The following is a 23,109-nucleotide window of genomic DNA, read 5'->3' as shown; positions in this document are numbered from 1 at the left end:
CCGAAGTCAGCTCACGTTCTTGCATATTCAGTCATTCAGCTCATAGACAATGGGCACTCTTAAAGCCAAGCACTGGGTCAGGCGCCGGTACAGGGAGATACCTCAGGCATGAGTCTTGTTCTAGGGGAAGCTCTGGTCTGGCTGGGGTGACCAAGAAGCCAACGTCTTCTGAGAAGTGACCTGAGAGGCAGCACAGCACAGGGGCTGAGGGCGTTGACTCGTCTCATGCTTCCCTGGCTTGAGTCCCAGCTCTGCCACTCACAAGCTCGGTGACTTTAAGCTAGTTGCTTCAGCTTTCTGTGCCTCAGTGCCCTTATCTGTAAAGTGGAGAGGACCAAGCTCATAGGGTTATTCTGTGAATTAGATGAGATAGTTTCTGTAAAGTGCTTATTCACTTGCAAGGTGAAAGTTTCAAATTTCAACATGCTATGGGAGCTCAGAAGAGGAAGATTTCTTAGACTAAGATCCTGAAATATTCATGAATATGATATAAGCCGAGGGAAAGCCTTCACAATAACACGATGATGTGAACACCAGCGGAGTATGGACAGCAGGATTTCTCTCTTACTGCCATTTCCACGCTTGCCCCTCCCCCACAGCGCATGGGTCTTGTCCTGGGGTCTCCAGGGCGTGACATAAAGACCAGGCTGAGGGGCCGGCCCGCTGGTGCAGTGGTTAAGTGAGCACGTTCTGCCTCGGCGGCCCAGGGTTCGCTGGTTCGGATCCTGGGTGTGGATGTAGCACTGCTTGGCACACCATGCTGTGGTAGGCATCCCACATAGAAAGCAGAGGAAGATGGGCACCGATGCTAGCTCATGGCCAGTCTTCCTCAGCAAAAAGAGGAGGATTGGCAGCAGTTAGTTCACGGCTAATCTTCCTCAAAAAAAAAAAAAAAAAAAAGACCAGGCTGAGTGAGGGTCTCCCAAACTTCATCTTCATAAACCACACCATACCACTTACCTAATATTTTTCTCTTGATCAACTCACTTTTTTGTAACCTAAATACATTTCTTAAAAGGAAGCTTTAAACCACATTTGTAAATAAGAAAATGAAAATACAAAGTATCTAAAAAATAAACATAACGAAAGCAAACAGTGTTACTGAATTCTAGCCAGCTAACACTGTCTGCTCTCTGTTACTAGGACAGATTATCAGCAAGTGGTAGAGAAGTGAATGACATGCTGGCACCGAACTGAGACTTTCTCTTTGGCATTGTTGCAGGACTGAGAAAACACTGAAAAGACAATTCTCTCCTTCCGCTGGTTCCCTCCTAAACCATCTTGTCCACTGTCAGGGAGGGGAAACTCCCCACGCTCTGGAGAATGAACATCAAATGGCTCAATGTGTCGCCCAAGTTTTTTTGAGAGAGTTGGATTTTCAGAGAGGGATGGGGTGCCCCCCCTTTGTCACCCCTGGGTGGGCACTGTTCCCAGCTTCTGCTGAGTCACCGTGTGGGGAAGCAGGTGGTTTCTGGGAAAAGTCTTTTGTTCCTTCCCTTCCCGCTGTTTACCTGGTTGGGCTTGGCGTCCCGCGCTGATGATCAGCAAAGGATTAGATGTAAAAACAAACCAAACCTGCTTGCCCTTAAATAATGTTATTTCAGGAGAAAGGCCCCAACCCTGAAATAAATCAGGTTTCAAGTAAGAATCTGAATTAATTCTGACAACATAATCCAGAGTGCAGGATTTGCCTTCAGGCTGTGGTTTTTTTCTGTCAACTCCACTAAGGATACAGAGAAAATTGAGGAGTGAAAGGGATCCTTATTTCGGGGCCAGAGAAAGCTTATTATTATTATTCGCTAAGCTTCTTTGGAGTGAATAGAACATGGAAATGAGAGCTCAACTCATTCTTCCTCCTTCTATCTCGTCTCTCCTTCCCTCTTTCTTTCCTTCTCACTCCCTTCCATATTTCTGGAGGATCTATACTCTATCAGGACAGCCTTTCCCAGCTGAACACCAGCTTCTCCATTTCTGCCTAATCCACAACCCACCTCTACTGGTAGTTACTTAATTTCTTAAAAGATGTAATTCTCATTGTTTTATGTACATATAATTGGTCCCATCCTAAAACAATGAAATCCATTAAAATTAAATCAAGGGTTTGATTATTGAGTTGTATTATTTTCCCCAAAGCACAAGAAGAGGAATAAGTCAATGTTACAACACGAACTAAGCACTACCCGGCACCTCCTAAAGCCATCCTGTTGACCACACTTGGTGGAACATTTGAGGCTTGCCAGGGCCCTCCATAAGCATTTGCCAGCTGACCAAAGTGCATGATCCCCACAGCCTTCAGACCAGTGTTGCTCAAACTTGAGCTCCTGGAGAGCTTGTGAAAACATTTCTAGGCCACATCCGCAGGTATTCTAATTCAGTAGGTCTGGGTGGGACCCGGGAGCCTGCATTTCTAACAAGCTGCCCCAGGTGATGTCCATGCTTCTGGTCTGAGGATCACAGTTTAAGTAGGTCTCGGGCCACTGGGCATCAAAATCACTTGTAGGTGATTAAGATGTTCATTCTGGGTACTATCCACCAGACATTCTGATTCCTTAGGTCTGGGTGGATGCCCAGAATCTGCCTTATCAACCAGCACTCCAAGGAACTCTGGAGACCACCTTTGAGAAACACTGCCTGGACCACCGTTAGCATCTGGAACTCGGAGGTGAGGCAGAGGTGAGGTGACCTGCCTCAAGGTCAACCTGCAAGACAGGGACAACTCCTTCTCCCTCTTGCTTGGACCCTAAACCTCAGAGCATCCTGGACCTCCCTCTTTCCCTCCTATCCCAATTCAGTGTGTCAGCAAACCCTGTTGGCTCTTCCTTCAAAATGTATTTAGATTTTCTATAAAAGACTCCAGCAAAAAGACATGGGGGGTGGCATGGTAACTGAAACAAGACTGGTGAAATGTTGAGCGTTGTTGAAACTGGGAGTTCCTTTTTTTAATCACAATTTTTATGTATATTTGAGTTTTTCCATAATAAAAGTTTTTATTTTTAAGTCTTTGATCTAACAAATCCACTTCTGGGAATTTACCTTAATGGAAATTTTAGATACAGAAAGGAATCTTACAAATAAAAATATTTTCAAATAATAATAGCGAAAAATTGACAATATACTAAATTCTCATAATAGGACAACAATAAACTGTGGGACAGCCCTCAGTGGAATTTTAGGTCACTAAAGACATTTATTCAGGCTATGTACCAACATGGAAAATATACTATTAAGTGAAAAACAGGATATTAAATTCTATACATAGCATGATTAAAACTATGCAAAGACATATCTTTAAAAAAGTTGAAATTTAAAAATAATTTTATATATCCATAATCTGACTACTTCCCACCATCTTCAATGCAATGATCCTTGCTTGAGTCCATCCTGAGTCCCACTGTGTCTCTCCCCCCTACATCTGTCTAACAGCCCTGCATTGGTCTCCCTGCTTCCACCCTTCCTCCCTCCCATCTCTTCTCCATGTGGCAGCCAGACAGGTGCTTCAAAAACGTAAATCAGACCATGACCCTCTCTGTGCAGACCCTACAAAGGCTTCCCATATTTTCCAAATAAAAGCCCAGCCTCGACCTTACCACTGCCCTCCAGGCTGCAGGACGCACCACCTCTCCTGCTCTGATCTACTGCTCTGCCCACTGCCTCGCTCCTGCCAATCCAGCCACACTGGCCTCCTTGCTATTCTTCACTCACCGTCTCCAGCTTCAGGACCTCTGCACTGCTGTTTCCTCTGCGAGGGGGAGGTGAGGGAGTGTGCTGCCTCCAGACATCTGGATGAGTGTGTCCCTCGCTCCTCCACAGCAGCTCTTGGGAGAGGCTCACCTGAGCTCCTTGTCTAAACCAGCACTGCTTCCCCTCTGCACCCCACACCCTTTATCTTTCTTTATAGTGCTTAATCAACACCTCCCATGGTACATTTGTTTGTAGTGTCTTCTACTTACTAGAATACAAATTCCTTGAGAACAAAGACCTTATGTCTGATTCTCTGCTGAATCCCTAGTACCTGGTACAGAGCCTGGCACATAGTAGGTGATCAATAAATACCTGGTGAATGAAAGAATGTTGACCTAACTAACCACCCAAGAGAGCTGTAGCTTCACGTGGGCTTTCTGTTTCTTGGGTGATCTCGCCCTCCCCAAAACCTCTTGGCAGGAGCAGAACCCTAGAAGGAGCCCAATGGGAACTAAGCTGGCTGCTCATTTTCCCATCGGAAGCCTCTGTGGCACACACAGCATGAAGTGCATCCCTGTAAACTGGAGGCAGCAGAGCAGAGTAGTGCATCCCTGTAAACTGGTGGCTAATAGCACTGGCTTTGGGAAGTCAAATCCTGGCTTAATACTACTAGCTGTGCAGCCTTGGCAAAATTCTGAGAATTTTTTGAGCATTAGTTTTTTCCTTTTGCAGAAAGAGGATATTAACAGTTCCTACTTCCCAAGGATGGGGCGGGTCCCAAACCCATAAAGCTCTAAACAAGCACAGTGCCTGGCACAGGGTAGGTGTGCCACAAGAGGCAGTCAAATTAATCAACAGCCACATAGGTGTCTTTGTCTCTTTCAAGTATACAATGTGCTCCTAGACGTGCTTTATCTGATCTCAGCCTTTCAACAACCCCATCAGTTTTATCACCATTTTACAGGTGAGGAAACCAGGCCAAAGAGGAATAAAGTGCTTGCCTACATCATACACTGGATCTGACTACAACTCCTGCGCCCTCTCCTCCAGAACACAAGCTGTTATTACTGCCGAGGCTAATCATGATCTGGATGGCCCAGCAGTGCCACGGGCTCTAAAGCACGTGCCTAGTGTGAGGTTGTGGACAGCAAATGAATCCAGCAAATGAAACCAGCCAGTAAGCCACACCTTCCTAACCATCGGATGGAGGCCGGAGGACAAGGGCTCCTGCGTCTCTGAATGAGGCTCGTGAACAAGTCTGAACAGACAAACCATCTGTCAGAGTCCACCCAGGATTTAAAACATGTCCTGTTCTCCCGGGAGGGAGAATACAAAAGCTCTTTCTGTACAGTTTCTCTGCTAAGAGCTAGGCAGCAGTTCTAGGCAGCAAATGCCACCTTTGGTGTCTAATGTCCTTATAGCCCTGCAACCTCTGACCCAGTCTGCTCTGATGAAAGTATTTCTTCCCAAAGGTAAGCAGGGGAGAAGCCCTGCACGGAGCTCTGGGCCGGGCTCTTGTCAGTCTCCCCCACCTGTCCAGGATCAAAGGCCACGCGAGGCACAGGGCGGGGAAGAGGTCAGCCAGTGTCAGAGTTGAATTTTAGAACCAAAAGGCCAAAAAAATAACAGATTCTCAGGAGTCATGGATATTACAAATGCAGCATCTGACAGAGACAAAGAAACTTATGACTGTAACACCTTAAGCCTCACGGGGTTGGCAGAGATTACACTGGATGGGAAGGGGCAAAAGTTGCTTCCAAACTGGGAATTCTGATGGCTCCTGGCTCCTGGGCATCTTCTATCTGGTCAGACGCTTAGCAAGCACTCCCTGTGAGAACACGGACTGAGGGCTCCAGCCACAGAAGGGAGGCTAGGAGGACAGGCCTCAGATACCAACTCAATGGCAAAATTCTACAACCAGGCCCCTTGGAACCAGAAATCAGAAGAGGAGACGGCAGCCTTCAGAAGGATCCCACCAGACCAGCAAGCCCTGGCTTCTGATGTGTTATGAGACCCTGATGGTACCAGGTTTGTGGCAGGCCACCAACTACCAAGAGACTCTGAGAGCAATATCACGATGGCGAGCTTGATGGCGTATGCTCCTTGCTGGGAACACGCTATTGTTGGCAGCACTTAGCTGCCTGTGGAGCCCTGCACTGCACCCAGACTGATAGCTTCCATTGGCACAGTGTTTACAACGGAGGAGACTGTTCCTGCCCCAAACCCTGGAGATGGCCTAGGAAGGGGGTCGACAATGGCTTGGCCAGGCAGTGGGATAAGTCTGAGGGTCACCTTGGGAGTCAGCTGGAAAAGTGGCCAATATACCCACCCCACCCCTGCCTCATCCACATTCAGTTAAGGTCACTTTAGGTACCTACGTTAATGAACTTCACTGATTTTTTTAAATGAGGGAGAGTTCTAGGGTAGTCATAGCTTGTATCCAAACTATAAAAATCTCTCTCTATATAAAAAATCTCTCTGAAGAGAGGTCAGCATCCCAGGCTGCTCAGAGCAGGGCAGACCAAAAGACAGAGGTTGGAGACTGCTTTGCTGGTGTGAAAAATTCCCAGGAGAAACAGCAGGAAGTACGGGAGGAGGGGAAATGCTCTGGCTCATAGGAGCTTGGAAGTCCTGTGCCCTGGGAGATAGACTGTCTTCCTCCTCCAGGAAGTCCCTGGTACTTTTCTCTGTCTGTGGCGAGAGAGAGGAGGAGCTTGCTCCTTTGGGGATCAATCCTAGGAGCATCTCTGGCTGCCAGACCTGGCTGGAGGGACCAGCTCAGACTGGTGATGTGCTCTAGCCAGGATCAGAACTCGTCCCGCAGCTGAGGGGGACTGTCCATGCCAAAGAAAGAGGACAGCCTCCCCTGGAGGTCCCGTTCCCGCTTCACGAAGGCGGTGAAGGAGGAGACACAGTTGCCAATAAAGTGGTCGGCTCGGCCGAGGATGTATAGGTCAATCTGGGCCACGTCAGGCTTCAGGCTCACCACCTTCACCTGCAGGAGGAAGGGCAGGGCGTTTCAGCCAGGGTGCAGGCCAAGATGGCTGGCTCAGCCAAGGCCTGCAGCCATAGCCCCAGCCTTCTTCCCCTGTGCTGAAGTTACAGACATAAAAGGAGGCACAGAGGGGATTAAGACGTAGCGTTGGGCATCTGAGAGCAGTGTTGTCCAGCAGCTCCGGGGCCCACCCCAACATGGAACATCCCCTTCCCCAGCACCCTTTCCCCTCTGCCAGCCTCAACTCTAAACACACCCCTCACGCATACTCTGTGCCTCTGCTTGTTAGTTCTCTCTTCCTGGAATGCCTTCTCCCTTCCCATTAAAATCCCAACCATACTGTCAAGGCTCAGCTCTAGCTCTACTTTTCTCACGAAGCCCTAGCCGGACAGGTTTGGCTTCCCCCAATAAACTGATCTAACCAAAGAGCACCCCACCCATCCAGTTCTGCTGCCTGGATGCCTCGGAGTCTAAAGTCCTGTCCAATCAATTCCGGAGATATTCTCCAAAGGTGAGCCCTTATCTTGATGCATTACCACTCCCTGGTAACCACCACAATCTCCTGCATCTTCACTGGTCCCCTCGCTGCCTCTCCTCCTGGTCTGCTCACCACACAGCAGCCAGAGGAAATTTTCTTAGATACTCCTACCTGCCTGTCCCGCCCTCCACCCCAAGCTGAACACCCTTAAATGGTGCCCTATTGCTCTTCAGATCAAGATGACAAGTCCTGAATGAGGCCCACAAGGCCCTGTTCAGGCTACCTCTCCATCTCCTCTCATGCCTCCCCCTCATCCCTTGAGCTCCAGCCAATACACACCAAGCTCCCTCCTCCTTAAGACCTTTGCACATGCTCTTCCCTCTGTGTGGGGTGCTTGTCTCTTTGCCTGGTTAACTCCTATTTAGCCTTCAGCCGGCAGCTCAAGTCTCACCTCCTTGGGGAAGCTCTCTCTGGCCCCCAGGCTAGGACAGGCTCCTCTGCCCTACACTCCCACAGAACCAGTTCCTTCACCTCAGAGCACACGTCTCCCTTTATAGTTTTCACTCCTTAGTGACTCTGATTAATGTCCGTCTCCTGCACCTGACTGGGGCCAGGGCTGAGTCGGTTTGCTTGTCACGCGGCCTGGGGCCTGTCTCAGTAAACATCTGTTGACTGGACGAGGGAGTGAGCCCCACCTCCACCCTCGGACCTCTCTTGTGGCGCACGTTATAGTTCTCTGCAGAGCCTCTTCCCTGAGTCTAGACCATGAGCCTTGCAGGCAGCCCCCCAGCTTATCAGTATCCCTGGCTCAGTCCTGGCCCAGCTTAATGGAGGAGCAGGCTCAGTTCAGCAGGAAGGGTGGGCTCTGGGCCTGTGGAGAGGGGGGGCTGAGGAGTGGGGAAGGACAAGGGCAGCGGCATGGGAACAAGAAGTAGAAAATGGCAGGAGGCTCAAGGCGTAACAAACACATCAACTCTAAAACTCACAAAAACTCCCTGGGGCTCTCCAAGTGCTTCCACTTAGCACAGAGGTGGGGGTGGGGGCAGAACTGGGGCTGAAAGTGTTTTGCTGTCACACAGAGATTTCTGATGTAACAAAAATCATCATCTTGCTATTTGGAAGGTAGTAAAGAAATAATACTAGTTTAATCATGGCAAAATCCCCCAAGCGATTCCACCCACGCCCTGAAACTTACCCGCTCTGTGTCATGCCCACTATAATTAGCTCTGAGCCCTCTTGGGTAAATTCTATCCCTTCTTGGGACTTTGCTTTCTCAGCTATAAAACGCAGGGGTTGGGTCAGAGGCGCTCCGGGGTCTCCCAGCTCTGATACTCTTCTATAAAGTGGGTGGGTGGGAGACCAGAATGCACTGACTCAGCACCTTCTCCACAAGCCGCGGCTTCCAGCCTGTGTCTGGGGTGAAGAGAGAGAGAGAGCCCCTCCACATAAGGCCGAGGGTGTCCACTGCTGGAGAGCAGGTATCTGCCTTTTAGGGTCTGCACAAGCATTTAGGGCTTTCATTCATTCAACAGTCTTATTGAACGCTTACTACTGATTCAGCCCTTTCATCGATACATACTTATTACCTGCTCTGCAATCAGGCAGCACCAAGCGCATTCTACTATTTAGTCATACACTGAATACCTACATTCACTGCTTCCTTCAGCATTTACTAAGCACAAAAGAGCCTTCCCTTTATTCATCAACCACCTACTTCTACTATCAATGACACTAACTTTACTGAACGCTTATTTTGTACTGGAACTGTTTTAATTTCTTTATATCTGATCTTCACAGTCACTCTATGAGAAGGGTACTACACTCAGTCTCATTTTATAGACAAAGAAACAGAAGCACAGAGAGGTAAAGTAACTTGTGCAGGGCTGCAGAGTGAATAGAGCCCACGTTCTGTGGCTCCAAAGTCTACGCTCTTACTCTCTCTGCTACGCTGGATCTCTACCAAGGGCCCACTCTCAGCGTCCTTATTCAACAAACATTTACCAAGCGTCTACTACGTGTTAGGCACTGTCCTAGACACTGGTGATGGCAGGGTGGGGTCTCAGACCTGGAGGAGGTCAACGTACCAGTCTAGACTCTGAGGAATAGAACCATGAGTCAGCCTTGGATCCTACCTTCAAGGAGCCCCAACTCCTGGGAAGAAACAGGACACACTTCTACCCTAGTCTCACATAGTCTAGAAAGCGTCCCAAGAGAAGATGTGATAAAGTGCAACAATAGCTCCCAGTAGGGACACATTAGCGACAGGAGTGGAGAAAAAACCGGAGAGCATCTGTGGAGTGTTTGAGCTGAGGTTTGAAAGAAGGGTAGAGACTGGAGAGGAATGGGATGTCCAAGCAAAAGCCTGGTGGTGTGAGGTCATGAAGCACGCAGTGGGAGCGCTGGGACCGCCCTGGCTCTTTCTTTGATTCCCTGCCTGCTGCATACCCACCGGCCTGCACCTACCTTCCCTTTGAAGAGCTGCTGGATCTCAGGCACATAACTCTCAGAATCCGTAGCAATGTAGACCGACTGGGCATTCAGTGCTTTCACCCAGAGCTTCACGGCCCGCCTGATTTCCTTCAGGTCGGGGAGGCACATGGTCATGGTGAGGGGGACCGCTGTGCTGCGGCTGTAGCCCACGCACTGTGGAGAGGCCATGAAGTGGGAGCCTGCAGTCCCGTCCTTCAGCATGGCGCAGGCATTCTTCTGTGGGATGGGGTGGGGGACAGAGTTAAAGACAGCAACTGGCCCAGAACCCCAGAAGCAAAAGCTGGTAAGTGGAAAAAGGCAGGCAATATAGGAGGAGCTCAGCCCTGTTTTTTAAAAAAGCATTGAGGGAAGAGGGAAATGCATCAAAACAGTAACAGTGGTTATTTCTGGGTAGTGGGATACTGGCTTTTTACAAATTTTTTTTCTTGCCCTTACTGCATTATCTGGGACCTCCAGTAGAATTCTGAACCATGGTGGTGATAATGGGCAGCCTTATCTGATTTCTGACTTCAGTGGGAACGCTTCTGATAGCTCCCACGACGTCCATGTTTGCTGTGGGTTTCAGAGAGATAGCCTTTATCAAGCTAAGGTGGGTCCCTCCTATTCCTGGTTGGTTGAGTTTTTTTTTTAATCATGAATGAGTGTTGACTTTTATCAAATGCTTTCTTGGCCTCTGTTGAGATGGTTATATGATTTTTCTTCTTTGGGTGTTAATATGGTGAATTTAATTGCATTCCTGGGATAAATTTTACTTGTTTATGTTGTATATTCTTAATATGTTATCGGATTTTACTTGCTCGTATTTCACTCAGGATCTGTGCATCTATGTTCCTCAGGGAGAATGGGCTGTACTTTTCTGAGTCACCCTTATCTGCATTTGGTATTAGCATTTTGCTAGCTTTTTGAAAAACAGCATCTTATACCTTTTTATGTTTGAGGAAAGTATAGATGGGAACTACCTGTTCTTTGAAAGTTTAGCTGAGTGCACTCATCAACTATTCCAGGCCTGGCTGCCCTTCTCTGTGGAAGCGGGGCAAGAAGGGTGCCTAGTGGGTAAATGTGTGATTACTTCCTCAATTGACTCTGAATGAATTTTGACCTAATTTCTCTACTTTTCAGTAATTTTCAAGTCTTCGACAATGAGCATTTCTAACATACATACATAAATATACATATCTTCTTATGTAAATTAAGGAGTTTGTCTACGTTGCTCCTGTTATTTTCACACGGAGGATAACCTGAGGAGGTTTCTGCACACTTAAGCAGCCTCCAGATTCGGAGGATGACATCTTCATTTCTTGGGAGCCCCACCCAATCTCTAGAGCTAGTTTTTCAACAAGGAGTCTACTGGCTAAACACTGAGCTGAGACGAGGACTCCTGAGCTCTGGGTCTTTCTCTGGCTTGCTGCCTGACCCATGGTCTAGCTTGATATCTCAGTTTATTCATCTGCAAAATGATAATGGCAACTGTTAAAAATGGAGCTCGTGGGGCCAGCCTTGTGGTGTAGTGGTTAAGCTCACACTCTCCACTTTGGCAGCCTGGGTTCGTGGGTTTGAATCCCAGGCGTGGACCTACACCACTCACCAGCTACGCTGTGGTGGTGACCCACATACAAGATAGAGGACAATTGGCACAGATGTTAGCTCAGGGAAAACCTTCCTCAGCAAAAAAAAAAAAAAAAAAAAAGGAGCTGGCAAGCAAGCACTTTGGAGCCACATTTCTGATGTGTCTATGGCAGGAACATGGGGCACAGTCCGATGGACTTGGCTGACTGAGACCTCTCTGCCCTGGCTGGGACTTGGTGTAACAGGTTCACTGTTCAACCCCCACAGGCATGAGCCCTGCTTAGGGATATGTCCAACCCAGCCATGAGAGGAAGGGGGAAGTTACCCAGTCAGAGCCAATGCGCAGGTGAATGCCCACGTACGGCCGGATGAGGTGGGTACGGATCTGCGTCTCTCCTGTTCTCACCATCTCATCTGACCATACCATGTACTTCTGGAGCGGCCTATGTTCCTCTAGGACGGGGAACTGGGCTGGGGCCCCTGGCAGAGCAAGCACTGGATGTTCCTTTGGAGAAAATCTAGGCACAAGACAGATGAGGGGAAGTCAGACAGCGTATGCACAGAGAGCCTGGCCACCACCCCCACGGGAAAAAGGATGGCATTGCACCATGCCCCAGAGACCCTGTGCAGGGGCCTCTGTAACAGGCAAGAAGCAGGAGAGGTTGTGAAACCCCAACGGGCTGATAAGAAACCCTGGCGGCGGCAAGAGGCACACTATGCAATACTGTCCCGCCACAGAGAATTTACAACCCTCTTTGCTTGTTTAACAATTAAAAATTTACAGTAGAGTATTCCAACCTTTTGTATGTCATGCTGGCTTCCAATCTGTGGTGTGGTAATTCACTCCAGGGTGGGGTGTCTGGACTGAGCCTTTGCCCTTTTACCCACATGGCGGGATTGGGATGTGCAGCTGCTTCCAGAGGGCAATGGACAGGTCCCACTAACAGGGAATGTGTACACTGGATGAGATCACTCACTCAACATTTAACACATATTTATCGATTGCCTATTACGTGCTGGGGCCCAGGGGAGAACAAGACAGGCATGGTCCCCGCCCTCATGGAAAGCACCAGAGTCTGCCGATGCCCCCATCATACTCTCCTGAAGGCTCTCCTCCTCCCTTGCACACTATGCACCTTGTCATTGTTTCACTCTGTCTTTTCTGCTGCACTCAGGCTTCTGAAAGCAGTGCCTCCAGGCACCTAGAACAGCAACTGACACACGTAAGACCTCAGTAAAAATTGTTGACTGAATGAACGAGGTGCAAACCTGTGTTCCCTCATCAGCTAAACCCAGGCTATATCTGAGCAACGTGAAACCCTGATGTTCCATAAACTCACACTGCACTTTCAAACTCCAGACCTCTCGGACTTCTTCCCCCTACGTGGAATGCTTTCTCTCTGCCGGCTAAAATCCTTTTCTTAAAATCATGAAACAGGCACAGCCGCTCTGGAAAAGTCTGGCAGTATCTTACAAAACCAGACAATCAATTACCATATGACCCAGAAACTGTACTCTTAGGCATTTATCCCAGAGAAATAAAAACCTATATTTACACACAAACCAGTACACAAATGTTCATAGCAGCTTCATTCATAATAGCCAAAAACTGGAAACAACTCAGAAATCGCTCCAGAAGTGAAGGGTTAAAGAAACTGTGGTGCATCCATACCATGGAACACTATTGCAATAAAAAGGAACAAACTATTGATCCAGGCAACAACTTGGATGGATCTCAAGGGAACTATGCCAAGTGAAACAAGCCAATCCCAAAAGGTTACATATTGTATGATTCCATGTATATAACATTTTCGGAATAACAAATTACAGAAGAGAACATAAATGAAAAGACATTAGTGGTGGCCAGGGGCTAGAGTGTGTGAGTGTGAGAGAGAGAGAGTGTGTGTGTGTGTGTGTGTGTGTGTGTGTTTAGGGAGGTGGGTATGGTTATAAACTGGCCACACAAGGATCCTTGTGATCTTAGAACTCTTCAATATCTTGACTGTGGTGGTGGATCCACGAACATACACACGTGATAAAATCACATAGAACTAAATACACACACACATACACACACAGAAGTGAGCACAAGTAAAACTGGGGATATCTGAATAAGACAGGTGGACATCACCCTGGTTGTGACAGTGTACGGGTTTCCGGCTTTGCAAATGTTACCATCGGCAGAAACTGGGTAAACGGTACATGGGCTCTCTCTATATTATTTCTTACAACTGCATGTCAATCTACAATTATCTCAATAAAAATTTTAATGAAATATTGTTAAATATTTCAAAGCACACAGGAAAATACAGAAAATAATTTACCGATCCACATACCCATGACTCAAATTAGCAGATATTCTTTGCTTCGTACAAATACTTAGTATTTAAAAAAAATGCACATCTAAACAAAAGCTCTATCCTATCACCTCTTTTCCTTCTTTTCTTCTTCTTCCCAGAAGGTACTGTGGTTTTACACATGATTACACTTTTACTATTTATATAAATGTAAAAAATGCTTTTTACCCAGTGTAACGGTAAAAGCATGGGCTGTTGAGCTAGGCAGCCTTGTTCTAACGTTGACTGTGCCACTTACTAACTTGGCAGGTGACTTAACCATTCTGTGCCTCAGTTTCCTTATCTGTATAATAGAGCTGATAACAGTTCCTACCTCATAGGGCTGTTGAGAAGATTAAATGGATTAATATAAGCAAAGCATTCAGAATAGCCCTTGGCACACAGAAAGCTCTGGGAAAATTCTGACTATCATCATCATATTGTACATGACCTATTTCAACTTTTTAAAAATTCAACTTTATGTTTCAGAGATTTGGCTACGTTGATCATGTGATCACGTTAGCTTCTCTTGAAGGTTCCCATTTTGCACAAATAAACTGCAATTTACCTATGTAGTCCCCTCCTGCTGGATAGTGAGGTGGTTCCAATCTTCCACCCAAACAACAGTGCTGCAATGGACATGCCACTCATTCTTTACACCCAACCCAAACACCTCGCCCGGCTAACACCTTCCAAACCCGCAAGACCAGTCACCACTACCAAGCCTCAGCTCCTAGGCGAGGGCTCCCTGTCCCACGTCTCCTTCACCGCCCTAGGCACACTGATGTACTCAACAACTTCTTCCCGTCTCCACTGTCAGCCCATGAGGGTAGGGGCCCCAGCAGTCTTGTTCACCATGATTCCCACACACATGGTCCAGGGCCTGTGACAAGGATGCAACAAGCAAGTGTTCCATGGCCTGACTCTATATAATGCTCATCTTGTCAGATTTTAATTTTGTATGTACATACATGTGAATCATTTATTGAGCCTTAATTTGATAGGCAATGTTCCAATTGCTTTGTGTATACTAACTCATTTGATTCCCATAAGAGCTCTGTGAGGTAGTACTATTGTTATTCTCATTTGACAGATGAGGAAATTGAAGCACAGAAAGGTTAAGTAACGTGCCCATGGTCACAAAGCTAGAAATTGGTGGAGTTGGGATTTGAATCCAGGCAGTCTACTTCAGAATCTATGTTCTTAACTACTATTCCTCACTCCCATCTTCCCCACCCCAGTCAACAAGTACCTCAAGAGCTGACTCTGTGGCTTATTCTTCTGATTTCCAGCTCCTAGCACAGGTCTCAATACACAGTAATACAATAAGTATTTTTGCAGAGAATGAACAAATGAGAAGGATTCAGGGATCTCACCAGAAAGACCAGATTAGGTTCTCAGGGGTTAGAGGAAGAAGCAGCAAATATTAACTGAGCATCTAATATGGGCCAGGCCCTTGGCCAAGTTCCTTTTAGATGCCACCTTAAAGGATTTCAAAAGGAAAGCAGGAGTTTGTGATCTCCCAGCAACTTGGAACATTAAGATCAAATCAGGATCTGTGCCCTCTCGGACCTCTTGGAAGGAAACTGCTGCTGGCCCTTGGTGAATTCCAGATTTGGAAAATCCACCTTCCCACCAGATCTGGATCAGCACACAGTTGTCCTAATGGGACATCAGCTCTGACCTGAAAAGCAGCAAGAAGCCAAGACTGGTGAGCTCATTTGCTCCCAATGAGAGTGTTGTTTGGAAAGAAAGAGGGGACTAAGGGTCTTAATTGGAAAGAAAGCTTGCCCACCTCCATCTGCCCCCTAACTGTCCACCCTAGGTCAGGCCCTTAGCCTGGTCACTACCCAGCTGAAGAAGGCACACTCTCCTGCTGCTGGGCGCAGAGAACTTCTGGGGTTCTTCACCACCACAGCTACTCCACTGAGATCTCCCAACAACCTGGTGCTTCTCTATGCACAGCATCCACTTCTGTGCCCCGGATACACCTATGGATGTACACCAGTGGACGCATACCATGCAGAATGCAGAGGATGCAGGGACACAAACGAGCCAGAGCCTTGCTCTCCACGGCCCTGCTGTGACGAACTACCTTTCCCTCCAGCTCTTTGCACAGCTAGCTCCTCATCTTCCTTCAGGTGTCAGCTCCGCCAATTACACATCACCTGTCTATATCCTCTCAGGGAGGCTGCAGCCTGGGAGAAAGACAAGCCACGTGCTCAAATACCTGTTACCTTCATACTACAAGAATGGTTCGGCATGATGGTCCACAGCCTTCCAACAGCAAATGTGTAATAAATATCTGTTGAATTAAACATCCACCAGGGTATTTATAGACTCAGAACCAGCAGAGCTGGAAAGATCCTCAGAAATCACTTCATGGGGAAGAAATACCTCTTAGCCCCTTCCCCTAGAACCCAATCTTCAGCTGGACACAAAGCAGCTCCAAATAAAGATATTTATTAGTACTTCTTGTAGCTAGGTATGGCTATGTGCCTAAATACCAGCCAATGAGCTGTAAGCAACCTGGAAGGAAGACTCCTTAAAAAGGTCAGGATGTATCCTTCTTCTACTCCTTTTGTCCTTTCAGCTGCCTGGGGCAAGGGTATGATGGCTAAAGCTTTTTTTTTAAAAAGATTTTATTTTTTTCCTTTTTCTCCCCAAAGCCCCCTGGTACATAGTTGTATATTCTTTGTTGTGGGTCCTTCCAGTTGTGGCGTGTGGGACGCCGCCTCAGCGTGGTTTGATGAGCAGTGCCATGTCTGCGCCCAGGATTCGAACCAACGAAACACTGGGCAGCCTGCAACGGAGCACACGAACTTAACCACTCGGCCACGGGGCCAGCCCCTGATGGCTAAAGTTTTATCAGTCATCTTGCCCCTGAGGTGACACTGAGGAAAAAGCAAGTACTGGGACGCTGAGCAGAGAGATGGGTGCTAATTCCTGAGGACACAGCGGCACTGCCATGCAGTCCTGGGCTGAATACTCCAGTACTTTTTAACTTAAGAAAACAACAAACTTCTATCTTGTTAGTCTGCTATTGTTTTCGGTCTTGTTACAAGTAGCCTAAATTAGACTTGTGGCTATCAAAACCTTTAGCTGATACACAAGAGGGTTACTGGTTGAAGGAGGGGAGCTGGACTCCTCCAACTTGGCCCCCACTGCTGCCCCCGTGGCACCACAGGCACTTCTCAAGAACTCTGAGGAACAGTTTGAAAACCAATGATCTTACTCACCCTTTTCATGTTATAAATGGAGCACTGTGGCCAGAGAAGGGAAGCAATCTGCCTAGCCACATGGTGAGCCCGGAGAAGAGCCTGACCCTTTCCAATGTCATTCTCCCTACACCCATACCCAACCCCCAAAGGACAATATTCTACAGCAAGTAAGTGTCCACTATTCTACAAAATGTCTAAAATACATACACCCTCAAACTCACCCCTACAAAGCATTCACAGGCTTATCAGATTGCTTCACCAGGGCCTGCAAAGCCCTGCATGGTCTGCCCACTGCCCACTGCTCCAATCTCCTGCCCTATGTGGAAGATTAATTCTTTGAATCTCTTCCCAGTGGGTGGGCTCTATATCCTCTCCCATAGCATCTGGTGGAAGTGACACTGTTCAGCTGCTAGGTCCAAGCTTCAGCGGGCCAGCAGCTTTCACCTCCTGTCCCTTGGAACACTCACTCCCTGGATGCGCCCTCAGAACCCAGCTACCATGCTGTCAGAAGTCCAAGCCACATGGAGAGGTCAAGTGCATGCATACCAACTGACTGCTCCAGCTGAGCTCCCGGACGACAGCCAGCATGAGCCCTCTTGGACATGAAACTCAGTCAAGCCTTCAGATGACTCCAGCCCCAGACGAGAGCTGACTACAGCCACATGATACCACAAGCAAGAAGTGCCCAGCTAACCCAAGTGTCCATCAACAGAAGAATGGATAAACAAAATGTGGTCTATACCTACAAAGGACTGTTATTCAGATTTTGATATATGCTACAACACAGGTGAACCCTGAAGACATTATGTTAAGTGAAATAAGCCAGACACAAAAGGACAAATATTATATGATTCCATTTATATAAAGTTCCTAGAATAGGTAAAATCATAGAGAGAGAAAGGTAGCATAGAGGTTACCAGGGCCCGGGGAAGGGGAACAGAGAGTTACTGTTTAATGGGTACAGAGTTTCTGTTTGGGATGATGAAGAAGTTCTGGAGATGCATAGTGGTGATGGTCGTACAACAATATCAATGTTCTTAAGGCCACTGAATTGTACACTTAAAAATGGTTAAATAAATACATGGGGACACTCCACTGGCATAAATACACATATACACACCAGTAACCATTTTTTGAAATCTCATGTTTTTATATGTTTAGAACTAATCCTGTCAAGAATATTTACGAATCTGGTAAATATTGATATTAATTACTCTTCAGAAAAGATCGTTAAATAATTGATGACAAACTATATATAATAATTTTGTTTTACGTTAATACGTATAGGTATGTATATGTGTACAAAAATGTCTGGAGAATGGAAGTATATATATCAAAATGCTAGCAGTGTTTTTTTGAGAAGTGATAGGATTATGAGTAAATTTAGTTTTTTTCTTTATTAAAAAAAAAAACAACGAATCTCCCATCAAGTCTGTGGTGGATATTCTAAACGGTATTCATTCCAAGAAATTAGATGTCTAATGCGGATTGAAATTTTATCCGGTTGGGATTCCATGAAGAAAATGGATAAATAGAACACAAACAAAAGAACTCCTCGGCTAAGCCTAGTCAATCCACAGAACTCTGAGATATACTAATAAATTGCTGCTGAGCCACTAAGTTTTGGAGTGATTTATTATGCAGCAGCAGAGGACAGGAACAGCCTACCATTGTCCTCATGTGCCCCACACCAGCCACACTGGCCTTCTTCCTGCCCCTTGGCCACACGAAGCTTGTTCCTGTCTCAGAGCCTCTGTGCTCAAGGTCCCCGCCAAGAAGAACTACCTTCCCTTCCAGCTCTTTGCAGGGCTGGCTCCTCATCCTTTAGGTCTGTTATGGGTTGAATGCTTGTGGGTCCCCAAATCCACATGTTGAAGCCCTTAGCCCCAGTGTGATGGTATCAGGAGGTGGGGCCTTTGCACGGTGATTAGGTTTAGAGCAGGTCACGAGGGTGGAGTCCTCATGGTGGGATTAGCAGCCTTGTAAGAGACCAGAGAACTTGCTCTCCCTCCAACATGTGAGGATACAGCAAGAAGGCCCTGCCTGCAAGCCAAGAAGTCCTTACCAGAACCTGATCATACTGGCACCCTGATCTCAGACTTCCCAGCCTCCAGAACTGAGAAATAAACATCTGTTGTTTAAGCCCCCTCCTCTGCGGTATTTTGTTACAGCAGCCTGAGCTGACGAAGACAAGGTCTCAGCCCTGCCAATCACACATCACCTGTTCGTCCTTCATAGCACTATGTCTTCTGGAACTGTCTAACGTAAGTTTATTCACTGTCTCCCCTATTAGGCTCAGCTCCATCAGGGCAGAGGCTTTATCTGCCTTATTCTTGCCTGTATTCCCAGAGTCCAGACCAGTGCCTGACACTCAGGAGGGGCTTCTAAAACAGGTGTGGAAGGGAGACAGGCATGAAGGAAGCCAGCTGCCTAGGCGGCCCTAACTCTCTCACACAGGCTCCAGGGACCTCATCTTCCCTGTTAGACTTCCTTTCCCAAAAACTTGGCTGTAAGGCACAAGCTTCCCCAAGGCCTCACCCAATTCCTACAACTCAACGAACTCAAACATGACTATGGAGCAACGGACAAGCATTTCAGCAGCACTCCCTGACTGGTGCATCCACGCAGCACTGTCCCTTCTCTTCCGACCAGGATTGTCCACTTTTTTTGGCTTTCTGGAATTTGCTTTTGGAGCTGCTTTTAGAGCCGGTGTGATTTTTTTTTTTTTCTGGCATTTTGTCAAAAGGGGCAAATCTCCATTCTTGGAGGGCAGGTCTGCCTTCTGGCCACAGGTCCAGTCTTTCAGAGCTGAATGGGGAGAACCAAGCCAGTGATCAAAAGGGAATGTCCTATCTGGGATCAACAATGAGGGGGGATTAGAATCTGCCATGACTGAGCATCCTCACTAGCTCATGAACTAGCTCTGAGGGCAAGTCTGAGGGCAAATAGGAACTGCCCGCTGTTAAAGGCACAGCTGTTTTCTCCACGGTGATTAAGAAGGGGAGCTCTGGAGTCAGACTGCCTGGGTTCAAATCCCAGTTCTGCCACTTCAAGCTGTGTGACCTTGGGAAAGTAACTTCACTCCTCTCTGCTTCAAATTTTTTATGTGTAAAGCACAGATGACAACAACATCTGTCCCACAGACTTGTGGAAGGATTAAATAAGTCATCACCTTAGAAGACTTAGGTGGTGAAGTGAAGACTTAGAACTGTGTCTAGCACATAGCAGGCACTAAATAAACATTAGCTCTTACTAGCTACTAAAGACTTACATACAGACCCCAGCTGTCCGCTGAACAGCTGCATTATCTTGGGCAAGTTATTTAACCTCATTGAGCCCAGTTTCCTCACCTTTCAAATGGAAACGGATCATAATACCCACTTCATGACATTTCTCAAAGGCTTAAATAAAATAAAGCATGTAAATAATAAAAGTAACAGCTAACACTGGTTGGCCCCCTCCTGTGTGCTGTGTGCTTTATAGACTAGGAGGCAGATACCATAGTGCTCCTTCCATTAAACCAAGGAGGAAACTCAGTCCAGACAGCTGGAGTGGCTTGCTCAGGGTCACCTGAGAGAGATGCAGGGCTGGGTCAGAGCTCAGGTCTGTCTTATCCTGAGCCTGTGCTCGTCTCTCTACATCAGTCTATCTTTGGCCAGTAAATGCCACATGCTGTGACCACGCATGAATTCATAAGCTCCTAAGCCAACACTGACCTCTAAGCCCACGCTCTTTTCTGCCACGCTATAGCATCAAGGGCAAATGCACTGTGTTAGCTATCATCATTACAACTAGACTGTAGCTCCCTGAAGGCTGAGGCTGGGTCTTCCTCATTTTTATATATCACCTCTGGTCTTTGAGTACTCTGTCACATACACGACAGACGCTCTATAAATATTTCACAGCCTGTGCCTATGCCCTGCTAACCTATTTTTTTTAATAGGGCCTACTGGAACGCAATTAATAAAGCAAATTCAATTATTATCAGGATGACATCATTTCTCAGTCTGCACCTGAAGTTGTTCTTCTCTAGAAGCTGCTTCGAATTTTCACCTTGTGAAAAGGAAGGTAACAGGGGAGTGATTCTCACGCCTAGAGGAGGAAATCGAGACTCATGTGACTATATAATAGCCTTTTTATGACATCCTTTATCGGCTGATAAACTGTTGCTCAACCTTGTGGCAGGTCAACGTCCCGCCGTGTCAGGCGCTGAGATGGGAACAGATCACATAGGATCCCAAGTTCAACAGACAGAATGGCTGCACCTTTGGTCTCATACATCAGGGTGTGGTAGAGGGGGAGAGGGTCAGGAAGGTCCATGAGCCCCATGCCCCTCCCCTAAACCCAGCAATGCTGCCCCTCCAAGTACCTCTGGATCCACTGGTCTTTGTAGGAGGCACTGAAAGAAATGCCTGCAAAAAGCTCCGACTTGTTGAAACTCACATGAAACTGATCCCAAAATGGGCCAAAGGGGTTTCCTTCCTGCAGAGAGAGAGCGTCAAAGGCTTACTGCGGGGGAGGGGAAGCCAACTGGGGATGGGGCCAAGGAACGGTGATGGGGCAACCCTGGGTGATTAACTCAGGCTGAATCACCCTCATCGGATGGCTCAGTAGGAATGTCACCTTGTAATTCCTGGGCTGGGGCCGAGGAGGGCAGCCCTGCCTCCAGTGTGGTTTCCAGCAGGAGATGTTCACCACAGTGTCTGAAGGAGTCTTTCCTGCTCACATGCCACATTCTACTAACCCTGCAGCATTGGTGGGGGTCTGGGGAGGAAGTGAACCTTGGAACTGGGACAAGGGCTTCAAGAGACTTTCAAGACCAGCTGATCCAATGCCCTCATTTTCAAGATGGAGACCAGGGGCCAGAGAAGGTAAGGAACTTGCCCAAGCTCACACAGCAAGTGAGGGCAGTGTTGGGGCAATAAGCCAGGTCTCCCTTCTCAAAATTCGTGGCTCCTCCAACCACCCACCCCAGACTTCAACATGAGCATTGAAAGACATATTGGGGATTGTCTTATTCCTAAAGTGCAGACATTTACAAATTTCTACTACAAAATATGATAGCTTCTCATTTACCTGCTGAGAGGCAGGGCAGTATACAAGTTAGGAGGGTGGACAATGGAGTCAAATTAGCTAGGGTTGAATCCCAGCTCCACCGCTTGTTTGCTTTGTGACCTTGGGCAAAATATTGAACCTCTCTGTGTCACACTCAGTGTCCTCTCTGGAAAATGGGGATATTAATAGTACTTTCCTCATGGAGCAGTGAGAGGATTAAGTGGATTAAGATGTGTAAAGCTCTTAGCATGGTACTGGCAATGTAGTAAGTGCTATGTGAGTATTAGTTATTAGTACTGATATGGCACTTTACAGTGTACAAAGTACCCTTACACCTGGCCCCCATGACACATTATAAGGGAGACAGAGCTGGGAATGGCATCTTTATTTTGTAGGTAGAAATAAAGGCTCAGAGGAAACAAAGTCCTCTGCTTAGGTAACACCACTGACAAATGCCAGAAATGGAACTTAAGTCTCCATCTTTCTACTCTAAGCCCTTCTGGTGTCTCCCCCCGCATACTGCCATTACCCAGTGTCTCGGGGGCCTAGAGAGCATGAAACAGGCAGAAAGAGCCCCCCAAACCCACAAGACCCACCTTCATGGGGCACGTCTTCTTATCAGGGCTTCGCTGGGCGGCTACCTCAAAGCAGTATGCCACCCGCCTCTCAGGGGGCCAGTGGGTGGGTGCCAGCTTCTCCATGAAGTCCTCCAGGCTGATGACGCGATGGTAGGCCTGGAGGGGCTCCAGCTTGAAGTACTTCTGGTAGGACACATGGAGCTACAGGAAAGGGGGAAAAGGAGGAGCGAGGGTCCCTCCTCAGTTTCCTAGTGGCTATTTTAGAGACATTTATTACAGCCATACACTCCAAGACCCAGACAGCTCAGACCACATGTCAATGGAAACTTGTGGCAAAAGACACCAAAGTTAGGACAGAGACAGACTGGGACAAGATACCTGCAAACTAAAGAAAAAATAGTAGTATTCCTTGTATTAAAAAAATGCCTGCTGATCCATAAGAAAAAAGACAAATGACAAAAGAGAAAATATGGGCAAAGGACAGGAGAGAACAACTCACAGCCAAGGAAACCCAAAGAGCCAATATACTCAAAAGGTGTGCAACTTCACTAGTAATTGGGTCAAAGCAAATTACAGTTACAAGACATCACTTCTTACCCATGAGACTAGTGAAATTTAACAGCTTAACTCTAATTGTTGGAAAGGATGTGGGGAAATGGGCATTTTCGTACATGGCTGGTACAAGTGTACATTTTGGAACAAACACTTT

General features: G+C 47.2%; 1 protein-coding gene across 1 annotated transcript in view; it reads right to left on the bottom strand.

The window, feature by feature from the left end:
* Positions 1–2,961: 2,961 nt before the first annotated feature.
* The window catches only part of POFUT1 (protein O-fucosyltransferase 1), a 25,439-nt gene continuing 5,291 nt past the window's right edge, over positions 2,962–23,109 (bottom strand). Inside the window, exons 3-7 of the mRNA XM_023626307.2 lie at positions 22,419–22,601; positions 21,137–21,249; positions 11,536–11,728; positions 9,618–9,860; positions 2,962–6,676 (exon numbers count right to left, since the gene is read on the bottom strand). Of these exons, the coding sequence (XP_023482075.1) occupies positions 6,488–6,676; positions 9,618–9,860; positions 11,536–11,728; positions 21,137–21,249; positions 22,419–22,601 (921 nt within the window). The 3' untranslated portion in view covers positions 2,962–6,487. The remainder of the gene's footprint in view (positions 6,677–9,617; positions 9,861–11,535; positions 11,729–21,136; positions 21,250–22,418; positions 22,602–23,109) is intronic.

Source organism: Equus caballus, chromosome 22 (genome assembly GCF_041296265.1).
Source record: "Equus caballus isolate H_3958 breed thoroughbred chromosome 22, TB-T2T, whole genome shotgun sequence".
NCBI lineage: Eukaryota > Metazoa > Chordata > Mammalia > Perissodactyla > Equidae > Equus > Equus caballus.
The sequence above is the reverse complement of the archived record's forward strand: the minus strand, read 5'-3'. Positions and strand labels throughout refer to the sequence as shown.